General features: G+C 36.3%; 1 protein-coding gene across 1 annotated transcript; it reads left to right on the top strand.

Moving 5' to 3' along the window:
- Positions 1–5,001: 5,001 nt before the first annotated feature.
- hsd17b12b (hydroxysteroid (17-beta) dehydrogenase 12b) lies at positions 5,002–23,336 on the top strand. Its single transcript, XM_016575108.1, has 11 exons — positions 5,002–5,306; positions 14,736–14,782; positions 15,195–15,270; positions 18,023–18,130; positions 18,346–18,410; positions 18,538–18,582; positions 20,533–20,567; positions 21,562–21,643; positions 21,907–21,972; positions 22,380–22,529; positions 23,165–23,336. The coding sequence occupies exons 1-11, from the start codon at positions 5,153–5,155 to the stop codon at positions 23,270–23,272; spliced, it is 936 nt and encodes a 311-aa protein (XP_016430594.1). The 5' UTR covers positions 5,002–5,152; the 3' UTR covers positions 23,273–23,336.
- The last annotated feature ends 1,463 nt before the right edge of the window (positions 23,337–24,799 follow it).

Here is a 24,799-nt window from a genome sequence, read left to right as displayed (position 1 = left end):
TAGATTTTATATTTTGACATTTTAAATTATAAATTATATATTTTCAGAGCTACTGAATTTATACATAATACTGTACATTGAATGACTGTAATCTGATAATAAAGATACTTCTTTAAAGGTATTTGTAATGACATTTTACCCATATACATTCTTTTCAGAAGGCATCTAAAAATGATCTAGAATGTTAAAAAAATGTAACCTAAAACATCTTCCCTTTCCACTTACATATAACTCATATGGATTATTGAAATGAGCTGAATCAGACTGGAGCAACTACTAAAACATGTTAAAAAATGTAAAATGGACTTTGTTTGAAATAATTACTTATACTATCTGAGAGATCTTCTGCTAACAACAATGTTCATAAATTATAAGTCATTTTATTTGAATTATTTTGTTTAATTGCTGTTATTAGTGACATTATTAGTGACATTAGTGACCACATTCACTACCTTTCATGAATTTAGTTGCATTAAAACCTGCAGCTTTATGCACCTAACAATATTGTATATAAATACTTAAGTACTCAAACAAAAAATAAATGACTGAAAATGCAGTTTATTTGTTATGTCTGTTCTCAGTTCAAATATTCTTCAAAGATTTTTGTCTTGAACATTTATGCTTGTTATTATCCTAATTTTTACAATTAAAAATCATTTTAAATGATGTAGATTTGATGATATTATGTAATTTCACGCCCCCTCAAAAACAAATCTATGAGGTTGGAGGGAATTTGGCATATTTAACATACACATACATATACATTCACACAGACACACTGAGACTAATCGGTCACATCTTTACCTGTTTAAAATATTTTGGCTGTCATTCCCATCTGACCATCCACATCATGTAATCTGAAAACATGGAAATGTCAGCTTTCCAGCGTTTTGTTTATATAATTGTTACTCTCCATTTTGTGTGTAATAATGTGAATTCCTGACTTTTGCTCATCCTTTTATCGTCTGTATACTTAAATCAGGGCTTTTAAAAGTCATAAAACAATTTAAACTGACTAAATTTAGTCATACCTGTGTCCTTTCTGTCTGACACCTAACATATGGTCAAATATGGAGCCAGGATTGCCAATACAAACCAAAAGAGCCAGACACATTTATGTGTTAGTTTAATTTTGACTGTGGCATATTAAAAATTAAAGCTCAATCAGAACACTCAATATAGGCATTTATATAAAATGTTAAACAAGTTGTCCTACAGTTTGTGCAGTCATACCTTCATAAACAACAGATGCATGAAAAACATTTTGTCCCATCATGTAAATGCTGTTTATGGTTTATTAAAATGCCCAAATTAACACTGATCTGGCCTGTGTTTCCCAAAGCACTGTAAGCTTCATAGAAACTATTTGCATCAATAATCTGTGTGTCAATCCTTGAGGACAAAATGACTGAAAAGTCCCTGGGACTTAATGTTACTTAAAGTAATGAATGTGTTTTTAAATAATAAAAAAATGTTTTACGGCTTGGGTTAAGCTTAGTCTGTGGTAATAAAACTTAATATAATGGAAGTTTTTTATGATGTACATGTGTGTTTTAGGTGTGTGCATCCATGTTCAAGGACATGAGATTTAAACTATTTATCCATGTCTTGTGTCTTAACCTGCCCACTGATTACAGTTTTCTTAATCAGCATTGTCTTTTGTTGTTTGCACTTCTTTTTATACATTTTGTTGTTCTGACTGATGAGTAATATAGCTACCTAAAAAACAAATACCAGTATTGTGAAAATGAAGATGCGCTCACTGTGAAAAGAAAAATGCACTTACTTTGAATGTACATGTGTTCTGCATGAAGCATTTTTGAAAACAAAAACATGTTTATTTCAGACATTGTACATGAGTAAATAAAAAACATGACAAAAGTGAGAGAAAACAGAAGCAATTATATGCAGTAGGTAAAGCACGCTAAATTTGAGAAAAGGTGGGTTATTAGTGGGAACCAATAAGAACATAAATATATAATAATAACAACATAAATAATAATAATAATAATAAACAGACAATAGTTAAGTACTTCTACAGAAGTTAGAAGATGTTCATAATATTTGCCTGAAATATCTCATTAGTATTTTTTGTTAAATATCACCTAAAAACATATTAACTATTTTGAATCTTTTCATTAAACATGTTACTTTGACTGCTGAGTTATCTTCAAACTTAACCTCAAACACACACACACACACACACACACACACACACACACTTACTTAAATTTAGATATTACATAGACTTCTGTTGTGTTTATATACAGATAGTTATACATTTTATAAGCTAACCCTAACCCTACCCCTAACAGAAAACATTCTGCATTTTTACAATTTCAATAAACTTTGTTTACTTTATTTTTATACCAGTTTTACAAATGAGGATGTCCCCAAAGGGAGGTTTTTGGAGATTTTGTCAGGTTTTGAACACTTTTGGGTACACACACACACACACACACACACACACATTGTGTTTCCATGTTTTCTGGGGATATTCCATAGGTGCAGTGGTTTTTATACTGTACAAACTGTTTATTTTTTTCCCTTATACTAACCCTACCCCGACCAACCCCTTATATTTTTAGATTATCAAAAAACTTCATTCTGCATGATTTATAAGCTGATTTCCTCATGGGGACCAAAATGGGGATTTGGGATATTGCCATCTTTGTGTGGATATTTTGTTCCCATAATTTAGGGTATAGCTGAACCACACACATTCACTCAAGTTTTCACTCACAAACTGCAGGAAGCTCTTGCAGTGCATGTGTGTTATAGGCATGTAAATCTGCAGTCTAAAAAAGATGGTTCTTTAAAAGTTCTTTACACGTAGTAACAGTTCTGTTTAGATTCATATCATCCTGAAGAACTCTTTTATGCTGAAATGGTTCTTTGTGTTGGGGTTTAGGGTTTTTAAATTCCCACCTTTTTATTTTTTTCAAATCTGTAACTGTCAATGCCACCTCATTACTACATTTCTGGAGCTCAACCATCCAACATCACAGACTGTCAACAGACATCTCGACAGGTAAATTATTTTATTTGTAAAATGTCTATGAATTTTTACTTTCGAATTGTAACTGATTTTCTACCAGTCAAGTGCGAGCAGCTCTGTTCAGCTAAGGATACTTCTGTCCTCTTCTCCACTATAAGTAACAGTGATATTGAATTTATGATCCATATTGTTAGAATTTTAAATTACTTCTTGGGTTTATGAATAAACATGACCAGTCACAAAAAACAAAACTTAAACATAATTGTATTGTATTTCTATCCTGATGCTGTGGCATCCCACAACCTTGACCATCTGCAGAGAGAAACTGCCACTCAAAATACATAACGATGGACATAAAGGCATCATAGAGGATTGTGAAGATAATTCACTGGAACTTCTTTACATTGTCTTCATTGCATTTATTTTGTGTTTTATTTCTTTATGTATTTATTCATGTTCAGTGTTGTTGTTACTGTTAGATCACTGTCATTTTGTTACAATTTCACATCAATAACAAAGTAAAAGTATCTGACACGGTTTGCCATTTTTTTCAAGGCAAAACCCTAATAGAGGCTATAATAAGACCAGGCAGACAGCCAGGTTAAACAACATTAAGAAACAATTATATATATGCTTTCAAAGCATGGTTCTTTGTGGAAAAGGGTTCTATTTAACTCCAAAAAGGGTTTGGCTATTATTACAAGCCGAAGAACCCCATTCTGGTACCATCTAGAACCATTTTTCTAAACATTGTTTCTAAATGTGGTGTTTTAATCAAACATCTGTGAAATGTATGTGTTTGTGTAGGTTTTTTCAGTATCATGTATCTGAAGAAGTATATGATACATACATACACACACACACACACACACATACATACATACATACATATGTAAGCTATTATATGAATTGTGATACTGCAGCTTTAGTCAACAACAATATGAAATTTTCATCCTTTGCAGCCTGCAGGAACAAGATTCTCACTTATAATTAAACACGGAATTCTTAAAAAGGCACTGGTGTATTTTCTATTTTATATGTCATGTTTTGCACATTACAATATAATACAAATTATTGATTAAATAATTTATCAAATAAGAAACAGCATTTAAAGTTAAAACCCGTTGTCAGTCCACTGCTGTTAGAAAAATAAATAAATTCACAGATTTATCTAAGTATGTATTTCGTCTGTAATCGTATCACTCCGACCAAGCTTTAAAGGGGTCATATGATGCGATTTCAAGTTTTCCTTTCTCTTTGGAGTGTTACAAGCTGATTGTGCATAGATAAGATCCCTGAAGTTGCAAAGACTAAAGTCTCAAAACCAAAGAGATATTCTTTATCAAAGTTAAGACTCTGCCACGCCCCCCTAAAACGGCTCGTTCTAACACGCCCCCACATATCTACCTCACTATGTGGAAATATTTGCATAATGCCGCCCAAATGTGCACGCAAAGAAAGAAGGCGTGGTTTCAGTAACCGCAGTTAGTGTTGAAGCAGCCATGTCAGGGAGACGCTGTGTGTTTCTAGGCGAAAGCAAAAGCACTTTATTTGGCCTTCCGGAAGTAGATGCATTTAGGAATCTTTAAGATTACTTACAACAGAACAGCAATGCATTTTATGGACGACCGTTTCGTGAACCTAGGAGAGTATGGAATAAAATCGCTGTCAAAAATAATCGTAACTTTTAAATTACGCACGAGTAAATTAAAATGACACACAAATGCTTAGAATTACGTACGATTATTTTTGACAGCGATTTTATTCCATCAAATACACAAAATAATGATCTTTAAAAAAGCATCATATGACCCCTTTAAGTTATTTTAATTCCTCTCGGGGACCAACCATTTGAGACGTCCATATTCCTGCATCTCAATGTTTTATTCACACTTTTAATCTTCAGCCTTTCGCTGCTGACAGACATGAGATAGTGGGCGGTGACGAGCTAACGAACAGAACTTACATCCAATCAGAATGCAGTCTGCAGGAAACGCAACAATACGTAATTAATGCGGAAGCGGATGCGCTTGAATCCTGCACACCAACGAGCCGACAGCGTGCAGCATCACGTCTATCGGTATTTGTAGCAAACAGTGAAAACAGTTGTGATCTTGCGTGTGTGAGACACCGAGGCCCACTTATTGTGTTATCATGGAGCTGTTGACAGATGCACTGTACTGGATCGGTGCTGTCACTGTGGCCTGGGTGTCGGTGAGCACTCTGTGCTGTCTGCTCAACGGGACTCGCGTGTGGATTGTGGGCAATGGAAATTTGATGAGGGCGACCAAACTCGGGAAATGGGCAGGTTGGTACGCACACTGCAATGACAGATGTCGCGAACGCTTTCATTATTATCATCAGGCACGCCGCTTCAACAATCAGCCATCAGTTACTGTGTGTCAGCATTGTAATTTGATGGTGGTCGTATGATATTCGCTTGTGTGCAGCTATTTATACAACATTTTTTGTATGTCAAGATGAAGGTTGGAGCTTTAGTTTTTTCCTCTTTTGTTACACATTTTATACATGACTTTTACACTCAGACCGTCTAATCCGCTTGACGTACTATCCACATTACGATAATACTGTTTCCGGGTCCTCTGTCTACTGCTTTGGCTGAAGCTCTCGTTCCTTCAGTGCAGTGCTGTGTCCCTTGTTTGAATAGATCTTGAAAGGGACCAGAACCAATGATTGCAGTACAGAAATATAGACAAGTGCAGTAATGTTACTCTATGGATAAATATTGTGTGGTAAAAAAAAAAAGAAAAAAGAAAAATTGCAATTTTGTGTCAGTTTTTTTTAGTGTAGCCTATATCTGTTTACTAATAAGCAAGTATTTAATAGTGAGAATTGTTCCCTAAACTTAAGTGTCACCCCTTCTCTAATGGGTGCAGTTCCGGAAGTTTAAAAAAAAAAAAGTCTATTCATTTTCTCCATGGGGAAATGGATTTTTAACTATAACTTATGGACCTTTAAAGATAGACATACAATGAGCACCAAGCTTTATTAATTGAATGGAAAATGCTTTTGTTAATCTTTTTTTCTTTTTTTTTTTCTTTTAAATAATCCTGGTTAAAAAAAACAAAAACTTTTTAATAGTGTGAGTCACTATGTATCTGCTCTGTACAGCCAGATTTCAATATCAAGTAGCAAATCAGTGGTTCATAGCAAACATCTTGTTTTTAAAAGAAATTAAGCAGCATGAGTATGGGCAAGAAAACTTGATTGCCAAGCCATTTCATGGGGTCTTTAGTTTCTCAGAGTGTAAATTGTTTAACATAAGCGCAGAAGCTCATAGAAGCACAAGGTCATAATGGCTCTGGGTCATAACTGAGGTGTACTTTGTAACAAAGGGATGAAGGTGATGCTGACCAGGGTGGAAGGGATCTGGAGTTAACCAGTGCACACTCTGCCAATGACTTCTTAGCACAGGAGAGTGAGTCTTTTTGCTTTATTCATAGACCTGACTTTTGACCATGTGCTTATCATATGTGGAGTTCCAAAAGTCCATCATTCTGTAGAGTTTAGACCCGTCACCCCACCAACAAGCTTTGCTCTGATTTTGACTTCAGCTTATATCTAATCAAGTGACTTCCTTGCTGTTGTTAATTTTTAAACCATTTTTAAATAGCAGCTGTCGATCCTCCAAAAACAAGTAATGATCATGTCATAGTTTATCAGTCATCTGTGAGAATTTGTTAGTGATACTTAAATGCATTTAGTTTTGACCAATATAAATCAGTGCTTCTCAACCTTTTTTATTCAGAGGCCCCCATTGTCCATCACAACATTCCAAGGCTAACTTTTTGCTAACTTTTTTTTTTTTAACAAAAACCGATAATATTGATTTTTAATTCAATGAACCAAGATTCATTGTATGATTCCAGAAGTTTCCAGAATTATGCTCTTCAGAAAAAAAACAACAATTTTTTTTTCAGTAAAAACGCAGTGTTTTTTTATTTATTAAAGGGGTCATATGATGCTGCTAAAAATAACATTTTGTGTATTTGGTGTAATGAAATGTGTTTATGCGGTTTAAGGTTCAAAAAACACATTATTTTCCACATACTGTACATTACGAGCCGTTTTAGGTAGGTGTGGCTGACTCTTAACTTTTATAAAGAATATCTCTTTGGATTTGAGACTTTAGTCTTTGCAACTTTACAGATCTTCTTTATGCACCAAGAGCTTGTAACACTCCAAAGAGAAAGGAAAAATTGAAATCTCATCATATGACCCCTTTAATGGTTCTTAAGGGGGTCTCAGCAAATTTCCAAGAAAGATGCATCATTATTAACATATTAAAATGATCTAACTCTCATCATATAATAACTATAAATAACCACTAAATCAATAACTAAATAAAACATGAGTTATCTTGTTTTCAAAAAGCTTTAGTGAAAATAATAAATTAGGTGTATTTAAATGTATTAAAAATAAAATTTGTCTTCATAAATGTGCCCCTTTTAATCTTGAAAAAAGCATATTTAAAAAATAACTTATATGAAAGCCAGTAGGATATTTGAATTCATACAATTGCTTTGCATTAAGAATAAATGGAAATTCAAGTTGTTTTCACTGCTAATCTTTTAGGGTTCTGCAGTTATTGAGTCAGTGGTTTAAAATTATCAGGTACCATTTATGAATGAACCATTCATGACTGGATTTGTAAACCAAATCCAATTCAAAAAGAATAATTAGTTTATAAATCCCACATTTATACTTATCTTATGATTTCATCAAGGAGAGCTAGGGAGGTTGTGAAGATTTTTAATGAGTAACCGCTTAAATTTAGACTGTTCCTTACACAGAGCATCTAAAGCCATATGATAGCTTTGTGTCATTTGTTTTTCAAGTCAGATCTTTTCAAAGAACTGCTTGATCCATTTAACTAATTGATTCAGTTATCTGTTTACAGAAGTTATTAGCAAATTATCATCCAATAACTACTTAAATTTTTTTTGTTTCTTATATAAAGCTGTGCATTCAGAAGACTTGGTGTATAGTGCATAAATCATGTAAACTAATATAGTGGATCTTTTTGTAGTGATGGGAGAAATGAACTTTTTCAAAGCTTCGAATCAACCGAACCAGTTGTTTCGCACTGTTTCTCAGTGAATATGAATGATTCGAATCATTTCGAAACATTTGTAACGTAACAAAGCCTCATTTACTGAAATCACGTGACTTCAACAGTTTGATATGTATGCGCTCCGAACCACTGGTTCGAAATAAATGATTCTCAGATGTTTCGAAGCTTCACAAGGCAGTGCTTCGAAAGCGCCAATCGCTATCTTTTTGAGGCTTGAAAGCTTCACTTCCCATTAGTTGTTCATTAGGTGTTGCATAGATTATAACTAGGGCTGGGCAAAAAAATCGATTTTTCGATATATCGTTTTGTAGGATTTGTATTAAATCTATATTCATTCATATAGTCAAATCGAATCGAATATCGAATCGAAAATCGAAATCGAATAGAAAATCGAATCGAATTGAGAGCTTGAAAATCGAAATCGAATCGAATTGGAACATCTGAATCGATACCCAGCCCTAATTATAACAAGTAATTTCTAAAAAATGTCAGAGGGAAGAATCCCTCAAAGGCATTTAGCAGACACAATTATAAAACATAAGGCAGAAAATGATACGAAATATGCATAGAAAATAAATGTGGTTGTTTTAACTTTAAAATATGTTGTCTTAAAGGGACAAAGTTCACCCAAAAATGAAAATTTGCTCTTAATTTACTCACCCTCAGGCCAACCAAGATTTAGGTGACTTTTTATCTTCAGTACAACAGTAAAGAAGATTTGGAGATTATGGTGATTAATAAAATGCATGTCCACGGCTACCATCTTTCTCAGAGTCAAAAAATTATATACAGGCAACACAAAATTAATGCCTGTGGCTCCTGATGATATGTTGAGGTCTTATGAAGCAAAACAATCGGTCTCTGCAAGAAACTTAACATTATTTACAACATTATTACCTGTAATCCATAGCCTTAGGCAAACTGTCTGGTTCGTTTGAGAAAATTGTTCTTTTGAACCAGTTAACCAAATTGGACTTAACCGCCTGAAACAGCTCCTGTCTGTAGCCAGCACAGATCTACAAGTTACTCAATCAGAACTCATTTTTGGAATTACTCTGACTTGAAATGAGCCGACATACCTGCATATATGATCTTATGATGCCAACTAATTTTTGTCAGTTAATTCAGTGCTCCAGTTGCTCCAACAGTCTACTGAACTGGGGAAACAGTTCGAACTCGGACCGAAGAACTGATGAGCTGCTGATTTGAGCATGCGTGAACTGAGCACTTGAATGAAGGCACAAAATGAAAGCTTTTCTCATGGTTTATGTAAAAAGGGGAGTTGATTAGTTTATTCACTTAAAACATCACATTATTAATGGGTGCTTTCTTGCATAGACCAAGCATTTTGCTTCATAACACCTCTTCAATATATTGTCAGGAGCCACGGCTGTTCATTTTGTGATGCCTGTATGTGCTTTTTTGACGCTTAAAGTCACGTTAGCTGTGGAATTTTATGAATCACCAAAGTTTCAGCTAAAAACGTCTTTACTGTTCTACCAAAGACTTTAGATATACCAAAGACGGTGCATTCCTATTACTTATGAATAGGAGAAAGTGTAATACGCAATATGGAGGAATAGTCCTGCCTTCTCAATAAAAGAGTCAATCGCCAATTGATAAAGTCTACATGTCACTGCAGCTGCTGTTAGAAGCTCCGGTTGCTATAGAAACGGTCAACGTTCTGAGACGTGTGCTAGGACAGCGCATGCGCATTGGCTGGTCTAGCCTGAAAAATACGCCTTTTTAATGCTATTGGAGAATGAGAAACAACATTTATGGGGCAGTTGCTGTCAGATTTCATTGGTGATTTCAAATATGAAATTTAATCGTAAGCTTGGTGACCAGTTTTGGAGAATTTGATGTTTCCCCATTCAAAGAGATAGGAGCTGCACTTACATGCCCGAGAGGCGTTTCAAAACTGGCAGCCAAGTGAAATGACTTGCCTTAAAGGGACTTTGGTTCTACTAAAGAAAAAGTCACCTACTTCTTGGATGGCCTGAGAGTTAATAAATTAACAGCAAATTTTCAATTTTGGGTTGACTATCCCTGAAATACCAGGTATTGTCTTGATAATAATGGCATTGTCTTCATCACTCTGCCATTATGATCTGCATGTCAGTGCGTATAGCTACTTTTGTGAATGAAGGCATTTGTTGGCTCAATGAGTGGTTGGATGTAATTGGTTGACTTAACGAGAGCTGCAATTGGACATTTGAGTTCTCGTGTGTATTTACATCTCTCATGAAGAGCACCCTCTGTAACATGTGCCTCGTCTCCTTGTTTTGCACATTATCTCCCTCCATTTAGCCGTCTCTTTTATTGTCATTCCCTCCTCTTTCTCATGGAACAGTGTGCACAGTGTTTCCTCTGCATCCTTTCTTTCTCTCAACTTCTCTGGTGCTTTTACACTGCTCTATTATTACCTGATAAACAGACCAATAGATCTTTTTTTTTTTTAATCAATCAGTCAGTTTAAAATTATACTTTAAAAATAATATATATATCTGTCTCCTTGTATATTCCTTAATGTCTGAACATGAACTGAGAAAGTGTAGCTTTACAGCTCATCCATGTCCGCTGTAAATGTGTGATTCATCTTCTTTCCAATAAATTTGCATGGTACAGTGGCTTGTCATTTACTGGGAAATTGAGTCAAAAATACTGAAAAGTGCATATTACATGTTCGCACAGTCATGCGCATTTCACCGCAATGACTTGACATATTTATGAATATATTATAATGCAATATTTCAACAAGTAATATGATATTGATTGTAATTCTCTGTTGACGTGGCTTTAATTGAAGGCTCTATCATCTTTTGCACACTGTTCTGAATGCTTATATTTATGCATTGCTGTAATGCTACAGTACTGCACACTCGATCGCAGAAAACATCCACATAGTTCTCCCCCTTTCTGAAAATATCTTGCCTCAGGGAAAAATAAATGCATCTCGCTCTATTTTTAGAGCAGCCGATTTTAAACTCATCCTTTTGAACAGCGCTGCTGATGTGAAGCAAATAAAGCCGTCGAGAGAGGCACGCCACGTGCTATTTAAAGAAGCATGTTACTGGGAGTGGGGGCCCAGGAGACACTTTGAATCCTCTACTGCGGCATCCAATGAGGCGGGAGGATCCCGGTCTGCGGACGGAAAGGGGTGTGCTATTACATAACACTGCAAACATGGGAACATCCAAGGGCAGTGAGAGATGGCACTTTTGTTTTTCTCAAGTTTTCCAGGTTTAAAAGAGTGAAACTTGTAGGCTTGGTGGAGAACTATGCCTACTTGTTACAACCCCTTGGTAAAAAAAAAAATAGACTTGTTGTGGATCAGTAAGTAAACTGTAGCTTGAACAGTACCGGTAATGAATATATTCATCTGATATTGTTAATCACTTAATCTAAACCTGCAATGAACGCCGCAACGTGTAAAAATTTTTTTTTATTATTGGCAGCAGTTAGCACAATACAACACAGTCGGGTCCAAATAATGGTGTTTACCCTGTTGTACAGCTTCATTCTTGTTGGTTCATTCACTAGCTCCTCATAGTGTGACATTTGAGCTGGAGTAAATTCTGCATCAAATGCATGGGTTCTCTGTACGGATGCATGTACGGCCTGCTCCGTGAGCCCGGGGAGGAGGAGTGCAGTGCATGCGATGCCAGGGGAAGCTGAGGCTCGTTTGTATTCAAGTGCTGCAGCTGTTCCAGACGAGGCTGCAGTGCCTGCCTGGTATTTTTAATCTCCTGTTCTTTTTTTAGCCTTCAGAATATTTAGCGGCAGCAGCATCAGTGTGCGTTGTGTGGGGGCGTCTTCACTCTTATAAGATCATTTCTCAGTTGACCAGACTCCAGCATTTAATCTTTTGATATGTAGCTTGAGAAGGTTGACGAAAAACACTTTTCTTCATGCTTGTGATAACCCGCCAGTCACTAATGTGAAATTAACAAGGGGTGTTTCCCTGTTGCCACCTCACATGTTCGCAAAACTGAAATGCTTCTCCAGGTTGTCTAACCTTGTGGTTTTAGTGAAAGATCATTTTGTTTTTCACAGTTGCTTTTCATATGCCGGTTAGAAAGGGGTTGTTTCTGACTAATGTACAGTTTGTGTGAGAAATTAATTAAATCACTGGGCTGTTTAACGTCATTGTTTAGCTCTATACTTTAAAAATAACTTGAATCACACTGACCCAAATTACTCATCACTAGCTTTGGCATCAACTTCCGAAGATTTTTCTCTGACATTTTCTAACAGATGATGTTCAGTATCTGTGAATGTTTCTCTCAGAATGCTGGCTTAGTGCTGCTATATCGCAGGAAATATTGTGCTGGATTTTTAGGAAGTGCCTGAACCCTTTTATTGCAGAAGGTTAGGTTGTGTTACATTTTACTATAAGCTTTTTCTTCAAAATGCAAATGAAGTGAAAATATTTTATAATATAGGCTATACAATACTGTTCAGAAGTCTGCGGTCAGAACATTTGTGCAAGGATGCTTTGACTTGATCAAAAGTGACAGTAAAGCCTTCTATAATGTTACAAAAGATTTTAAATAAATGCTGTGTTCGTGTGAACTCTCTATTGATTGAGGAATCCTGAAAAAATGTCAGCAGCACAACACATGATAATAAGAAGAAATGTTTCTTGAGCACCAAACCAGCATATTAGAATGATCATGTGACACTGAAGACTAGAGTAATGATGCTGAAAATTCAGCTTTGCCATCACAGGAATAAATTACATTTTAAAATATATTAAAGAAAAAAAAAAGCTGTAATATTGCACAGTATTACTGTTTTCATGTAGTTTTGCTGAAATAAATGCAGCCTAGCTGAGACTTCTTTCAAGAACATGAAAAAATCTTACTGATTACAAACTTTCACTGGTAGCATAATTTAAGATCAAGTAATGACACATTTAGTATATAGTATGTATTTTGTTCATTTGTCATGTACCATTTGTTTGTCATCCTTAGTGAGAATCATCTGTACAATAGTCAAATGCCTTACATTTTGTTCTATTTTTATATTGTTTATCGTTGTGTGATATATTGTGATGTTATATTTGAATTAAATTGTATTTAAAGGGATAGTTCGCCCAAAGATGATGACACATTTTTTTATTTTTGGTGATCTCTCTCTTTAAACGCTGTAAGCAAGTAAGAGCTTGACTGGTGGTACATTCCTTATCTTATATTAAGCTATTTGTGTTATTGTTTAAGGAACACATAATGCATTGACATTTCTTCATAAATTTGTCATCATTTAAGTGAAGGACAAGGCTACTTTATGAAATTCTAAACATGTTAGAGCCTTGAATTGCAAGGCGATCAAATAGCTAATGTAGTTTGTTGATTGTGCTTTACTCAGAATAGTCATTGTGGAACAGTGCTCTTAATTTTACTCCAATCAAGGTATTTTTGCACCTTTTCTGCAGACAGGATGTGTCGGTTAATGAAATATGGTATTTTATTGTGAATTTAAGTTAAGTCTTTAAAACCTAAAATGTTTCTACCATATTTTTTACGGTGAAGTTCTGGCAACCACAGCTGCTGGTATTTTACCGTAAATGTCACAGATTTTTTTTTACGGTGTAGTTAAACTGTATATTACATGTGACGCGATACAATGGCGCTAAACACGTGAGGTCTTTTTACTAAGTAGAGTTTTTCTGAATAAGACTCACATTCATTCACATTTCCAGCGTGTGTTGCGGACATTGCTCAGGGTGTGTTATGAGATGGAGGCATTTGGCCATACAGCAGCATTCATAAAAAATGTCCCTCTCTCAGTCCTCACCTAGCCGTACACGCTCTGAGCGTTTCGACCCAACCAGTGTTTTTTTTCCCTCCGCTCATGTGGAGTAATGTATTGTAAATGTGCTTAAAAATAACTGGGAAAATGGTTCCCTTGCCTCTAACTGTGTGCCGCCCCCTCCCAACTGTACTCTCCTTTAGCCGCTTGCCTTTCACTCTTCCCTTTTCTATTTTTAACTGCCCCCAGGATCAGTCCTCATTCGCTCCTCCCTTGCGCTGTCTTATTGTTCGTCATCTACCCCTCCCTCGCCACACTCTCTTGTGTTACTCCAGCCGGTGTATGCGGGCTGCCCATGTAAATCTTTAATCAGTGCTGGCATCTCTGACACCAAAGATGCCAGGCTAAAGGGTGGGGATGTGTGTCCCGTGTCCTTGGTGCCCGGTGAACAGGGAACAGAGCATGAATTCAAGCTTGTCTGCTCTTTCTATAAATGTGAAGCCGTTTTCCTCTTTGCTTGCCTTCAAGCTATTTTTTACAAAGGTGAACCACGTTTGAGGGGTAACGGGGCTTGTTGTCTAGGTGTAGCCAGGACAACTAATCAAAAACGGTACAGGAACTTGCTGACATTTTCATGCTCTCATCAGCAGGCACCCACCCATGTTTAACATGTCCCTGGACACTTTAGTTTTTTTTTTTTAATTGAAAATAATACAGTTAGTTTTTATGGCCGAATTTAATGACGTCTTCTCTCACGACAGTAAAAGCTTGCACTGTTTATCAAAATGCATAATTACATCTCCTATCAGCGTGTCTTTACACATACGTTGAGTTACGTGGTGTGCATTTAGTGTGCTTGACTGTTGACTATTGTCTTTTTCCCTATAGTTGTGACTGGGGCCACCGATGGAATTGGAAAATCCTATGCGGAGGAGGTAAGATTCCTCAGGTTTTGTGTTTTTTCCTCTCTCTTCAGGGAAATCACATTGAGTCATCAAATTAGAGGTCTCAGTCAGAGTTCAGGGAGAACTCCACTCTCAAAGGTTTGCCGCGTACAGTCGACAAACCGGCAAGCATTTTCCACCCTGCTGCTTCTCATTTCTACCGTTTGATGGCCTTTATGAATTGTGCTTTTTGTTATAAACTGTTTTGATCTGATTCTGTAATAGTGCACTAGGATGATTAGGATCATTTTGATGGTAATACGGATGGAAATGGATGATTTGATTGTGAAGGCTAGTTTACTGTAACTATGATCTGATCATAAGTGATTTAATGTATAATCAAAAGAAAATAATAAAATTATAATAATAATGTATAATGTGAAATGTTTCTGATTCTGTGCAGCTTGCTCGACGAGGTTTTGCTATCGTTCTCATCAGCCGTACTCAAGAGAAGCTGGATGAAGTGTCCAAAGCTATTGGTAGGTGTCTGCTTAGATCTTTGTAATAACACTGTATCGACCTCGTTTACTAAACGCAAGCAGAAATGAATTTTCCGTAAATCATTCATACAGCCATTCTTGACAATTTTTTATGAAAGTGCTTGTATTATCAAAATGTAAAATGTAATGTTATTTAGCCCAAGACTGGTTGCCCACTGAAGCTAAGCAGGGTTGAGCCTGGTCAGTACCTGGATGGGAGACCTCCTGGGAAAACTAGGTTTCTGATTGAAGAGGTGTTAGTGAGGCCAGCAGGGGATCGACTAATATAAATAATAACTAAATCAGTTAGTTAAATGTGAAAATAAATTTCACTGATGATTTATAACAGCTGCATAGTCCATGTTCCTTTTTATTATAGATTAAAATTATTCAGAGTGTGTGTAGTATTTGTCTGCAAGATTGACACTTTATTTATATTTTTATTATGCATATGGACAATTAGTCTATTTTGCGTTTAAGGAAATTACTGGACCCATACCTGAGAAAGGAGTCCAGAAGATCCCACAGCCTTCCTGTATACATAATTCATATAGTTGTAATTCATGGGCGGTATTTTTATGTTTATTGTTTATGTTTTACAAAGCATTTGTGAATCAGGAGGAGCGCTTTCAGGGAAGGTCTGCATTACACGCATTATGGAAAATATAAAAATTAAAACTAATTCAAAATGTGACTTTTAAAATATGTCAATGATAGTAGAATAACACTGCTATTTATGGACAAAGTTTGTAGCTTTTGTTATTGACGGTGTCAAAATGGCCAGATATTGTTTGGTTATGCGACCACTCTGTTTATTCATTATTTAAAAATACACTATTATGAAATTAATACTCTGATCATTGTATTCCTAATTCTGTTGTTTTATGTGCATTGTGTTGCTGTAGAAAAGGAAATCATTAAATTTCAAAAAAAATATTTTAATCATTTACAATTTTATACGTATAATTCATTTTTGATTGTGTTCTTTATACCACTGGCACCACAAGAACAAAGCAAAGGCAGGATCTCCTAGTATGGCATCGTTGAATGAATGGAGCAGCAGTGGCTGAATTGCAGATGCCCCCGCCCCCATTCATTTTTTCTTGTCCTTTGGTTGGCTGACTCCTGATCTGAGGAGGATGGCATGATTTAGAGCATGCATGCACGTGTGTGTGTGCCCATGTGCTGGAAAATGTGCGTTTGTGTTTGCTTGTGTGCAGAGGACCTGTGGGGTACCTATTCGTGTGTGTGTGTGTGAAAGAGTCGTGAGGAGCAAGTACTGCTCTTGTTTGTGAGGCAGCGAGTGTCTCCCTCTGCTAAATGAATGTGGATGTTAATGAGCGGAGTTATTTTTAGCTCTGTGTTGAAAGGCAGGCACTCTGCCAGTTGAGCTGCCTGGCTGCTGCAGCAGAGCGCGACTTTACAGATGGAGGTGGATCCTGGAGATGTCATGGCGGGGATGAGAGAGAGTAAGAGCGCATCAAATGGAGGAAATCAGCCCAGTGACCTCCGCTGAACACTGGCAAATACAGTCATGTGCATCTTTCATCGGATGCAATTGGAATTATTTGACAAAAGTGACGAGGTGGATCCTGGAGATGTCATGGCGGGGATGAGAGAGAGTAAGAGCGCATCAAATGGAGGAAATCAGCCCAGTGACCTCCGCTGAACACTGGCAAATACAGTCATGTGCATCTTTCATCGGATGAAAAATTATTTGACAAAAGTGATGGACATAATGACTGTTGCGTTACATGTGTGGTGTAGTCCTCCAAATGGGCGGGACTTCGGTATGGTGTATTATATTCAAACTTGTGTTTTATACAGTTTTTAATAGGGCTGCACGATTAATCAAAATTAAACTAAAATCGCAGTATGGCTTAGTGGGATTTGATGAAATAAATATGAAATATGAAGCTGGGCACTGTAATCATTTACACATGAGCAGCTCGTGATCTGGTGTTTTCAGTGTCTCAGAGCAAATGAGCTTATAATATTCAGTTGAGAACGTAATGCATCAACCGTCTTCCCTAACTTTTAATGAGAGGCATTTATAACTGTGGCTTTCTACTAAAATAAAAGTTTGATTGGAAATGAAGAAATAAAGATGTAAACATTAGTTTTGTCATTTTATAGTTGTACTGTAAAATAAATTTAGTATTGTTTTTCTTAAGTTCTAGATTTTTATTACAGTTAGATATAATAAAAGTAATATTTCTTATGTTTAATATTTATTTAGTTGTGAAGACCTGAGGAACTTAAAAATAGATACCATTATACACCAGTACAGCAAATTCTCACCAGGTTGTGTGTAGATTTATTACGATATTGTGTCTTTTTAACCCCCATTTTCCTAGTGTTTCCTAGTTCCTTTCTGAATGCATAGTGTATATACATGTCAAATTTCTTTCAATGAAGCAGAGCAGTGTCTACTACAGCAAGTATGTGAATGGAGTTCTCTGTGTTTCTTTCGTTCGCTCTCCTCCATCCATATTCTCAGAAATTTTCCGTAATTAAAGTACTTTTACAACAGAGCATTTTTGTGTATTTAACAGAATTGAATGATGCTCTGGTGAAGAGAAACTGCAATTGATTTATTGGAATTTTTACATTGAAAACAGTGTCTCGCTTTCATCGAATCAAACCAATGCAAGACAGCGTTGCATCATGTTGTTAACATTCTATGACATTCCATAAAGCACTTGCATTCCTAATGTTTTGCAATTGTCTGCTTTTCCTTTTGTTCCCCCAGAGAGCAAGTATAATGTAGAGACCAAAACCATTTCTGCTGACTTTGGATCTGTGGACATCTACCCGAAGATTGAGTCTGGACTGGCCGGACTGGAAATAGGAGTTTTAGGTATGTTACATACCTATAATTTAGTTGATAGTGGAATTGTCTCTTCAGTGATGCTTTAGTATTTGCTGCCAGCTATGGGAAGGTGGAGGGAACTATCTGTGTTTCCAGATCTCTTTTTAAAATAATCTGTTTTTATTATTATTATTGCTCAAGCGCTTTGCAAGTATTTTTTAATAACCTGCTCTTAAATTCTTGTATGTCTCTTCCTCCTGCAGTTAACAATGTTGGAGTGTCTTATTCCTACCCAGAGTTCTTCCTCAACATTCCTAATATTGACAGTGTGAGTTTGTGTAGCCACTTGTGCATTACGCAAAACTTCCATTTGGTTAATAGAAGTATAATTGTCTGTTGAGTTGTTTTGTTGCTGTTTGTTTTGGTTGGTAACGAATTGACAGTTGTGATTGCAGTTCATCAGCAATATGATCAACATCAACATTACATCAGTTTGTCAGGTAAGAGAAAGTTGCTCCTCACTCAAGTCTTAGAAACAGCCTTTACTCGTCCACTGTGACTCTGAAAACAAAGTGTATGTATAAATTAGAGATGTACTGATACATAATTTCTCCGCCGATACGATAGCCGAATATTCAGAATGACATCTGCCGATACTGATAAAAATATCTCTCAACTAATTCTGTAAACTATGCTGGGGCCATCTCATGGAACGTTACTTTAAAGGGGTCATATGATGGCGGCAAGCACATGTGATGACCCCGGGCTGGACTCCGCTTTGTCCACGGTGAAAGCTGATCCGGCGATCCACAGCGCGAAGTTGATGTATTTCCTCAGCGACCAGCACGGATCAAGCTCTAGGCATGCCGAAGCGGATATCATCCTCTTTTGGAAGGCCGAACAAAGTAGTTTAGCTTTCACAACGAAACACACAGCGCCTTCACAACATGGCGGCAGCAACAATACTACAGCGAGAATAAAAGTTACGCCTTCTTTCTTTGCGTGAACATTTGGGCGGCGTTATGCAAATCTTCCCACATAGTGACGTAGATATGTGGGGGCGTGTTAGAACGAGCCGTTTTAGGTAGGCGTGGCTGACTCTTAACTTTTATAAAGAATATCTCTTTGGATTTGAGACTTTAGTCTTTGCAACTTTACAGATCTTCTTTATGCACCAAGAGCTTGTAACACTCCAAAGAGAAAGAAAAAATTGAAATCGCATCATATGACCCCTTTAATATTAAAGGTGCTTATTTTAATGTCCTATAATGTAAGCACCTCAGTGCTTTACATTTAAGAGCATCAAAACTGCATTTAATATTTGAATTTTGTTATAAAATGGACAGAATTTGAGAGCTGATTTAAAAAAAAAAGTTTTATCAAGTAACAAAGCATAAAGCTCTTTGCAATTACTGGATGGGAGGTGAGCTACAAATAATGTTTGGTAAAGGGGAAACTATGGACCTGGCAACCATGGCTTGAACTATGGGTGATTCATTGGTTCAAATTGAACCTGCGTTAGTGGAGCATTTTATTTAATTTTTTTAGATTGCATTAATGTGTTGTTCGCATTTTCTTCACACACGAGATGAATTCTGGCACGTTTTCCCATCCCCTTTTGATTGATAGAATATAATCGGCCCTGATCATTTACTGGTATCGGTATTGATTGGATTTATCTGCTGATACTGATTATTGGCAGATACATCTGTGCATCCTTAGTATAAATGACAGAAACAGTCATAACATAGTTTTTATAATTTGTCATGTAAGTCATAATTTAGTTTTTGGTCTTTTTTTTTGCTGGCATGCTTTTAAGACTCCTATATAAATGCCCTTTTTGCCTACATTTTTGTAACAGTAATAGGGTCTGTCCAGCTTCCTCTGTATTACCATACTGTCTTGGCAGGCCAAGTTTCTGAACACAAAGTAAGTGCTGTTGGTGTGAAATGATGGTGGTCATGTGTGTATGTGTTAATGTATTCATTGATTTGGAATTAGAATGTTGCACAACTCCTTTGTGCACTGGAAAGGAAGGTTTTGCGTTCTGATTGTAACAATGTTTTCATATTACATTTAACTTTTATTCTTTTATCAAGGAAAAATGTATTTCTCATAATGTGATTAACAAATTTGACTCATTCATGTGTAGCTCACTGCCTCTGCAGGTCTTTATTATACAGTCTGAAAGTTTGAGTCTATGCTGCCACCTTCAGGATCCAAAATGTATTATTCTGTCAATACAGTGTGTGTGGTTTGCAAAAAAACATGTCCATTCATGGGACAGATTTAAGGTTTATAGTGTGCATTTATGCATATGTGAAATATTACTGAAAAGATTGTTGGAATTTATCAGATTTTATAATCATTTATTTTATTTAGTTTATTTGTGTAATAGTCTTTAAAGCTTGTAGATCTGATTCATATGCTCTATCCCTGCACTATTGTAGATGACTCGATTGGTACTGCCCAGGATGGTAGATAGGTAAGTTTAGAAATGACCACACTCTGATTCTGTTGACATTCAAAGTAGTGTTTGGTAAAGCAGATGGATTGATTCTTACTTGAAGCATTATGACTAACTAGTATGTCCCACAGGAGTGTGTCATGCAAAATTTCATGTGGTTATTTTTGTGCGGTTCGGTCATTCCATGCTTACGTAGTGGTTTTGGCCTTTACTTCCTACACACTTCAGTCCAGTAATCATGAACAAATGTTCCACTTTTACATATTTTGATCATTTGATCTGTCACACTGGAAATTATTAATGTTGCATGTTGATGATAAGCTGTTCAAGGGATAGTTCACCCCCCCAAAAAAAATCTTTCTTGTGTTCAAAAAGAAGATATTTTGAAGAATGTGGGTAGCCAGACATTTCTGGTCCCCATTGCCTTCCATAGCATTTTTTCAGTGGAAGTCAAGTCACTGTGGACCAGCAACTGTTTGGTTACCCACATTCTTCAAAATATCTACTCTTGTGTTCAACAGAAATGCATACATGTTTGGAACAACATGAGGGTGAGCAAGTGATACAATTTTCATTTTGGGTGAACTAACCCTTTCATTATTTCTCATGGCAGAGGCTGTGACTGTGTCATGCCGAAATGACACATATAATTAATAGAAAACATTTAGGGACATTTTTTCCAACCATTTTATTTAGTTAGGGTCTTTCTAAGTTTGGAGAATAAAATGCCAGACTAAAAGTATCTGTAGCTCCTCCCATCTAGAGCCCTAGAGTCTGGTGTGCACTAGTACATAATGCAACATGGGCACCAGTTGCCATAGCAACAGGGATGCAAGAATCCATTAGCAGGTACCAGTGTGTTATAAGGGATAATTCTGTGCTGTCTAAAGTCAAGTGAAAATGGAACAAATACATGGGACATTTTAAGCACTGTTGTCTGTAGAAAACATGCTTACATGCTGCTCTACGACAGTTCGAACATTAATTGGTGGAAAAACACGACTCTTTCTAGGTCTAAAGGAGTGATCTTGAATGTTGCTTCAGCGAGTGGCATGTACCCAGTTCCTCTCCTCACCCTCTATTCTTCCTCGAAGGCAAGTCATCTTTCTCTTCTTTTCTCTACCTTGGATCAGGTCTTTCATATCTTTGTGAGAAAAGTCTGTCTTGTCTTTTGTTGCTAAAGTTCTCAGAGGATGTTGCTGTACGCTGTATGGTTAGCAGCACTATTTTGAGCAAATTAGTTGTTGATATTAGAATGCTACTGCAGCTTGATGCACTGGGTTATTATTATTATTATTTTTTTTAACTTTCATGATTTTAAAGGACACACATTACATGATTATTCTCACACCTCCAGGCCTTTGTGGACTTCTTCTCCCGTGGTCTTGCTGCTGAATACAAAAGCAAAGGGATTATTATACAGGTAATTTATTAACAGTAGTTTAAAAATTAAAGTCTATACAGAATTCAGACATTATATTAGTTGCTTACTAAAAAGAGTGACGTAAATATGCAAAGATTAATTTAAGTGTAATGCCATTTGATTATCTGTCTGTCTGTCTCTTTCTCTCTGTCTGTCTGTCTCTTTCTCTCTGTCTGTCTGTCTGTCTCTTTCTCTCTGTCTGTCTGTCTGTCTGTCTCTTTCTCTCTGTCTCTTTCTCTCTGTCTGTCTGTCTGTCTCTTTCTCTCTTGTCTGTCGCTTTCTCTCTGTCTGTCGCTTTCTCTCTTTCTGTCTCTGTCTGTCTGTCTATCTGTCTTATCTGTTTTTTTGCTAGTAATAATGATGTTCACTGCTTACACTGATAAAGTGTCTTGTGTAATTCTTTGAAGAGTGTGCTGCCGTTTTATGTGACGACCAAACTGAGCAAAATCAGGAGGGCCACTCTTGACATCCCCTCTCCGGAACGCTATGTTAAAGCCCAGCTGTGCACTGTAGGGCTGCAGACTCAGTCGAATGGTTACTTCCCTCATGCCGTCATGGTGAGACCCTCTTAAAATGTCTTCATCTTTAATTCAGTGTCCAGGTCTACAATGAATTAATTATACACTACTCTTCAAAAGTTTGGGGTCAGTAAGATTTTTTTTTAATGTTTTTGGAAGAAATCTCTTATGCTCACCAAGGCAGTATTTATTTGATCAAAAATGCAGTTAAAAAAAAGTAATATTATGAAATAATATTACAATTTAAAATAAATGTTATTTTATGTTAAATATTATAAATTAGTATATAAAATAAAACATTTATACAAGTTGAAAAAAATTGTGCTGCTTAATTTTTTTGGAAACTGATACGTTTTTTTTTTTTCAGAATTTTTAGATTAATAGAAAGTTCAAAAGAACAGCATTTATTTGGTTGTTTAAAATATGAATCTTATAACATTATTAATGTCTTTACTGTCTCTTTTGATCAATTTAATGCACCCTTGCTGAATAAAAAAGAATTGCACTGACCCCAAACTTTTGAACAGTAGTGTACATTCTACAAACTATGTTTAATAGGACCATTTGGAATAATGGAAGCTTGTATATGATATAAACTATAGTACTAAAGTGGATTATTTTCATATTCTGTATTTTGACAGTCTAACAAGTCTGTTATTATGTCATTGATGCAGGGTTGGGTGACTACTGCTCTGCTTCCTGCAAAACTGCTCAACAAATATGTTATGAGCATGGGGTTGTCCCAACGTGCACGCTATCTGAAGAAACAGAAGCAAGGTTAGAAACAGAAAAGGGACAGACAGAGGGATGAAGGGATGGTGTGATTAAAGGAAAGGAGGGACCAACAAAAAAAAAAAGAAAAATCCCCAATCTCTCTTCCCTTTTGCTATCAGGGGCCAAGAGCACTCACACCCAACTGCTCCTGAGATGGTTCAAAACAAGCAATGTATTTTCCAGACATTAGGGTGGTGTATTGAGTCGTAGCTAACCAAAACATGATTTGCTTGAACAGCCTTTGCTGGCAAACAGTTCTTATTAGTTTGGTAAGACAACCACAGAATAGCTGAAGTTCCTAACAGTCACTAACAGCATTGATCAGTGCAGTTTGTTTGGCTTTCTTTTAAAGAAAGTAAATGTTTAAAGAAAGTAAATTAGTAGTTCTCTGATAATAGTCATGTGATGAACATACATAATGAGAAAAATGTTCTCAACCTTTTGCAAACCTCAAAGCGCAACAGCACTTCCATTAACATAATTGATGTGACTGAAATTAGGCAGGTTGCCCTCAATCATTTAAAAATTGCATCTGCAACGTCTACAAAATGGTGCACTAATAATCTTGGTCCATATTTGCTTTTTTTCATCTGACTCAGCAGTTTAAACTAAATGCACTACATGAACTATTTGTGCCCATCACAGATGGCACTATGCTTTCTATCTTTAGAGCATCTTTTTGAATGGAGATGTGATTTATATTGCACTTAACATTGTTGTGGAAAGTTTGTGTACGTCCTGTATGGTTAACTTTGTAATGCTGGTACTGCTGGTGACAGGAAGCAAATTTCAACTCTGACACCAGTTTATTTGAAAGCTAAGGCTGTTATTACGTTATTATCTGGTCAATGATTATGCAGTGTTTTCTCCAAAACAGAATTCCTGAATTCATTATAAATGAAACTGTTCTTAGAAGTCATGAACAACTTTTACAAGACAAAAGTCTAAGGCCTGCAACAGCAGACTTAATGCACTCAATATGCCTGCTTGTGAATTGATCTTGCATTTCAAATAAAATCATCTTTCTAATAATGTTGCTAACTCTTATGTTTGATGGATTTGAAACACAAAAAGGGAGCTGTTAGTTGACATTGATTATAATGCATATATTGTTATATAGCACATGGCTGTGTTTGTGGTAAATTGATAAAGATGGAAGGAGAAAGTTTAGACACTATTCAGTAAGACTGTCATCATGATGATTTTGGCATGGCTTAATTCCTTTAATAGATCATCATTCTGTAGCAAAGATATATATAATTGTGTGCTTCAGTGGAAGCAAGGATATCTTAACTTCTGTGCAAAGAGTTATGATCAGTGTCACAAATTTACAGTACCGATCAACAGTTTGGGGTCAATATTTCTTAAGGGTCCAAGCGCGTAGCGCTGAAACCTTATTGTATTGTAATTGTTCGAATGGCCAAGGATCAGCAATCTCCATGTTAAACTGATTGGGCAGACCAAACCCAAGTCATAGAGACTTGAACTTGGAGGGATGATAGTATACCGTCTATGTCACCAAGGCTCGCCCCAAT

This window comes from Sinocyclocheilus rhinocerous, unplaced genomic scaffold (genome assembly GCF_001515625.1).
Source record: "Sinocyclocheilus rhinocerous isolate Xijiao unplaced genomic scaffold, SAMN03320098_v1.1 scaffold252, whole genome shotgun sequence".
Taxonomy (NCBI): domain Eukaryota; kingdom Metazoa; phylum Chordata; class Actinopteri; order Cypriniformes; family Cyprinidae; genus Sinocyclocheilus; species Sinocyclocheilus rhinocerous.
Note: the sequence above shows the minus strand (reverse complement) of the source record. Positions and strands in the feature narration are given on the sequence as shown.

Bases quoted from the DNA above. Each gene is read 5' to 3' on its own strand.
- hsd17b12b (XM_016575108.1), top strand. From the start codon at position 5,153: ATGGAGCTGTTGACAGATGCACTGTACTGGATCGGTGCTGTCACTGTG. The intron at 14,783-15,194 runs GTAAGATTCCTC...GATTCTGTGCAG, and splicing joins GAAAATCCTATGCGGAGGAG to CTTGCTCGACGAGGTTTTGC. The intron at 21,644-21,906 runs GCAAGTCATCTT...TCACACCTCCAG, and splicing joins CCCTCTATTCTTCCTCGAAG to GCCTTTGTGGACTTCTTCTC.